The sequence below is a fragment of the Choloepus didactylus genome, chromosome 11 (assembly GCF_015220235.1).
Source record: "Choloepus didactylus isolate mChoDid1 chromosome 11, mChoDid1.pri, whole genome shotgun sequence".
NCBI classification, from domain to species: Eukaryota; Metazoa; Chordata; class Mammalia; order Pilosa; family Megalonychidae; genus Choloepus; species Choloepus didactylus.
This window is the reverse complement of record NC_051317.1, coordinates 76,721,107-76,726,499: the sequence shown is the minus strand read 5'-3', so window position 1 is coordinate 76,726,499 and position 5,393 is coordinate 76,721,107. Positions and strand designations below refer to the sequence as shown.

At 36.2% G+C, this 5,393-nt stretch overlaps 1 protein-coding gene across 1 annotated transcript; it reads left to right on the top strand.

The window, feature by feature from the left end:
• Positions 1 to 4,210: 4,210 nt before the first annotated feature.
• Positions 4,211 to 4,576, top strand: LOC119506394 (60S ribosomal protein L27-like). Its single transcript, XM_037799431.1, has one exon. The coding sequence runs from the start codon at positions 4,211 to 4,213 to the stop codon at positions 4,574 to 4,576; it is 366 nt and encodes a 121-aa protein (XP_037655359.1).
• Positions 4,577 to 5,393: the final 817 nt, after the last annotated feature.

Genomic DNA, 5,393 nt, shown 5'->3' with positions numbered 1-5,393 from the left:
TTCCAATCTATGAGCATGGAAAGTCCTTCCATTTATTTAGGTCTCCTTTGATTAATTTTATCAATGTTTTGTAGTCTTCTGTACAAAGTCTTCAGTACAAGTTCTTTTCATCCTTGGTTAAATTTATTCCTAGATATGATTCTTTTAGTTTCTGTTGTACATGAATTTTTTCTCTTGGCTTCCTCCACATATTGCTCATTGCTAGTGTATAGAAACACTAGCATTTTAGCATGTTAATCTTATGCCCTGGCAATTTGCTAAATTCATTTATTAGTTCTAGTAGCTTTTTTGTAGATTTTTCAGAATTTTCTGTGTATAGGATCATGTCACCTGCAAACAGGGAAAATTTTACTTCTTCCTTTCCTTTTATTTCTTTTTCTTGCCTCACTGCTCTGGCTAGAACTCCAGTACAATGTTGAACAAAAGTGATGACAGTGTGCATCCTTGTCTTGTTCCAAACCTTAGAGGAAAACTTTCAGTCTTCACCAGTATGATCTCAGCTGTGGGTTTTTCATTTATGCCCTTTATCATATTGAGGAAGTTTCCTCCTATTCCTAGTGTTCTAAGTGTTTTTCTTAATAAAAAACTGACAAAATGCCGGATTTTGTCAAATGCCTTTTCTGCATGATTTGAGATTATCATAGGGTTTTCCCCTTCAATTTCTTAATGTGGTGTATTACATTAATTGATTTTATTAGGTTGAACCACCCTTGCGTAACTGGGAAAAAACCCACTAGATCATGGTGTGTAATTCCTTTAATGTGGTATTGGATTTGATTTGCAAGGATTTTGTTGAGGATTTTTTTCATAGTTTCTTTGCTTAGGTTTTTTATTTTAGTTCTATCTTCTTTTTTTTACTGTAAGCATTCAGGGGTGTAAACTGACCTCTCAGCACTGCCTTCACTGTATCCCATAAGTTTTGATACGCTGTTTTCTCCTTTTCATTCATCTCAAAGATATTTACTGATTTCTCTTGCAATTTTTTTCTTTGACCAAATGATTGTTTATGATTGTGTCATTCAACTTCTATGTATTTTTGGATTTCCGGTTTTCTGCCTGTTATTGATTTCTAGCTTCATTCCATTGTGGTCAGAGAAGATGCTTCATATAACTTCAATTTTTTTATATTTATTGACATTTGTTTTGTGACTCAACATGTGGTTTATCCTGGAGAATGATTCATGTGCACAGGAAAAAAATGGATATCCTACTGTTTTAGCATGTGGTGTTCTGTATGTGTCTCTTAGGTCTCATTCATTTATCATACTATTCAAGTTCTTTGTTTTCTTACTGTTCTTCCATCTAAATGTTCTGTCTGTTGATGAGAGTGGTGTATTGAAGTCTCCAACTATTATTGAAGAGGTGTCTATTTCTCCTTTCAGTTTTGCAAGTGTTTCTTCACTTTTTGGGTCACCATGCTTAGGTTCATAAACATTTATGATTGTTTTATCTTCTTTGTGTATTTACCCTTTTATTAATATATAATATCCTGCTTTGTCTCTTTTATAGCTTTTAACTCAAAGTAGATTTTGTCCAATTTCAGTATAGCTACCCAAGTTCTTTTTAGGTTATATTTTCAGGGAGTATATTTTCCATCCTTTCACTTTTAACCTATTTGTGCCCTTGGATCTAAGGTGAGTCTCTTGTAAACAACACATAGTTGGATCATGCTTTTTAATCCATTTGGCCACCTGCCTTTTGATTGGGGAGTTTAATCCATTAAAATTTAGTGTTATTACTGCAAACACACTAACTTCAGACATTTTGTCCTTTGATTTTTATACATCATACTTTTTTTTGTCTCTCTTTTTCTTTATCGCAATCTCCTATACTGTATCACTGATCTTTTGTTATGTATCTGATATCTTCCTTTCTCATTTTTTCCTGTATATTTTAAAAATACTTTCTTTGTTTTTACCTTTGGGGTTTATAATACACAACCTACATCTATACCCAACTAATTTGAAAAGATCCCAACTGTTGTAGTTTCCTAGACTGCTTTGGCATTTGACATTCTGGTCCATATGTACCTCAGTGTAAGTCTATTAGGATTTATTCTGTTTGGGGTATGTTACACTTCCTGGACATACAAATTTATGTCTTTCTTAAGAATTGGGACATTTTTGGCCCTTATTTCCTTAAATATTCTTTTTGACCCTTTTCCCTTCTCTTCTCCTTTCAGGACACCCAATATGCAAATGGTTATACACTTCATACTGTCACTAAAATCTCGGAGACATTGGTCAATTCTTCTATTATTTTCTCTGTTCTTCTGACTGTATGATGTTGATTGTTTTGTCTTCTATTTCACTGATTCTTTCTTCTGCCTCCATTATTATGCCTTTCATCCCTATAATTTCTGTTGTTTCTTTTTAAAATTTCAAATTCTTCTTTATGTTCACACATTGTCTTCTAAATATCCTTTAGCTCTATATCTATTTCCTTCATCTCCTTGAATTGATTTAGTTTTGCTTGAACTTCTTTGATTAGTTGTTCCAAATTCTGTGACTCTTCTCAAGTTTTAATTTATTCCCTTGGCTGAGCCATATCTTCCAGTTTCTTGGTCAGCTTGTAATTTTTGTTGTCTGGGCATCTGATAATTTTCATGTGTTACATCTGACGGTCAGCTTCTCCCTCTTGTTTAGGGTTTTACTGTTGATTGGCTTTGTGTTCAGGCTCTTCTTTGATGCTTGGTCCAATTTATTCTGGGCCTTTAACATAGCCCGTGTTTAATTGTTCAGATTTTCTCAGTTCTTCTTCATTAGATTCTTGCCCTGGATATGTGGTACAATTTTTAAGATTACATTTTTTGTGTGTGCAATTGTTTCACCTCCAGGAAAAAGCTTCCTTTGTTGTGTTCCTTCTCCAGGAATCTTGATCTGCTCTGTTTGTTTTTGTGCACAATTTTATCTCCAACTCCTATAATTTGTTTAAAATCTCACCTTCACTCAATGTCCCTTTTTCCTTACACTTTTCGTTTCTGGTATCCTTTCTGTCTTAGAACAGTTCATTTCCCCTTGCCTTTTCTTTCCTTTGAGATTTTTTTTGCCTCTTGTTTCATTCCCATTAGGGTATCCTGCCCTGGGGAGCCAGATGGAAACAATCCAGAAAGGTGGACCAATACAGAGAGGTCCATTTTGCGTTTAGGTGGTCCAGTCAGCAGAAACTAGATTGAGCATGTACACCTCTTGCCAACAGTTGCTCTGCAGTTTCTCTCTTACTCCACCCCTCCCTTTGTCCCTTTTGCATGCAGTAGGCAGTATGCCTCAGCAGCTTGTGTTCTGCCCTGGGTTTCTGTGGACTTGGGACTCTGTGCCCGGGTATGCCTGGAGTTTTAACTCATTGCTGTGAGTGCCTTATAGTCTACAACCTTGGCTGGAGGGACCCAGGATGTGCTGCCTCTTAGTGACTCCCAAGCTGCGAGGGACCAAGTTAGGGAGAGAGGTACAGACTGGAGGGTCCAGGATGGAAATTTCCTACCTGTTCTTGGAGGTTCTTTTTATTTTTCTTTGATTCAGCATTTGTGGAGTCCTTCTCCAGTCTCTCTCATCCTCCAGAATTCTAAGCAAATGGGATTTGTCCTTTTACTAGCTGATTCTGAGGGGAGATTTTCCCAGGGAACATCTTACATGCTCCTCAGGGCTCTGTTTCAGCCTTCTGATTTTCTTAATGTATATCCATTCCAATTGCATCATTGTGATCTGTATGCTAATAATACTATATTTTATCCCCAGCCCATATATTCCTACTCAGATCATAACCCATGAATAAAATTGTTGAAATACTCTCTCTTCTTTAATATCTCTTTAATTAGCCCAATTCTTTTTATCCTCATGTCACTATCTTAACTCAGGACCCTATTTCCTGTCACCAAGTTGGCTGCAACAGTTTCCTGACTATTTGCAGTGGAACCATTATTTTAATTTTTAGTTCGCATTTTGAGCCATGGATTCAAATATGCAAATGGAATTATATCATTCATCCCTTTAAAACATGAATGATTTAAATATCCATTTATGACATGGTACCTGCTTTCCTTTTTCCCAATAGAAGAGTTCTGGAAGATTAGTAATGAAAATAAATATTAATTCAAAGATAATTGAAATATTTTATTTGGCTCAATATTTAAACTTAGAGATTAACTGTTAAAAATTTTAATTTTCTTATCAAAATTCATGAGAGGCTGTAGGCACTAGTGTTTGCTGTCGAAATGGGCAAATTTATGAAACCTGGAAAGGCAGTGTTGGTGCTGGCTGGATACTACTCTGGACGCAAAGCTGTCATCATGAAGAACATTGATGATGGCACTTCAGACCGCCCCTACAGCCATGCTTTGGTGGCTGGAATCAACCATTACCCCTGCAAAGTGGCAGCTGCCATGGGCAAGAAGAAAATCACTAACAGATCAAAGATCAAGTCTTTTGTGGAAGTTTATAACTACAATCACGTCATGCCCACAAGATACTCTGTGGATATCCCCTTGGACAAAACCATTGTCAACAAGGATGTGTTCAGAGACCCTGCCCTTAAACACAAAGCCTGGCTTAAGGCCAAGGTCAAATTCGAAGAGAGGTAAAAGACAAGCAAAAACAAGTGGTTCTTCCAGAAGCTGTGGTTTTAAATATTTTCTGTTTTGATCATTAAAAATGAAAAAAAAAAAAAAAATTTCATGAGAAACTCAATTTAGAAAACATTTTAAACATTTTGACAGTGGGTAGTATATTTAATAGAATGGTACAGGGAAAGTTATTTGGTCACATTTTTAAATAATTAACTCACAATTTTACATATATTTATATTTTTGAGAAACCGTTTGTAGTAGGCTGAATAATTCCCCCAAAATATCAGGTCCTAATCCTTGGGAACTGTAAACATTACCTTATATGGAAAAAGGGTCTTTGCAGATGTGATAAGTTAAGGATTTTGAGATGGAGAGATTTTCTTAGATTATCTGGGTGGGACTTAAATGGAATCACAAGTGTTCTAAGAGTGAAGCAGAGGGAGATTACACACAGACTGAAGATGAAGAAGATGACGAGAGGATGGAAGCAGAGACAGATTTGAAGATGCTATACTGCTGACTTTGAAGATGAAGGAAAGAGGGAATGAGCTAAGGAATGAAAGGAATGTAGCTCCAGAGGTTTGAAAAGGTGAGGAAATTGATTTTCCCCTTGAGTCTCCCGGGAAGGATGGCCCAGCTGACACCCTGGTTTCAGCCCAATGAAACCGTTTTGGGCTTCTGACCTCCAGAACAATAAGGGAATAAATCTGCATTGTTTTAAGTCACTAAATTTGTGGGAATTTGTTATAGCAGCCATAGGAAACCCATACACCATTTGCTAAAAAGAACAACAAAAAACATGCAAAGTATATAGCAATTGCAACAAAATCAT

Excerpts from the sequence above, each read along its gene's own strand:
- LOC119506394 (XM_037799431.1), top strand. The coding sequence starts at position 4,211 with ATGGGCAAATTTATGAAACCTGGAAAGGCAGTGTTGGTGCTGGCTGGA.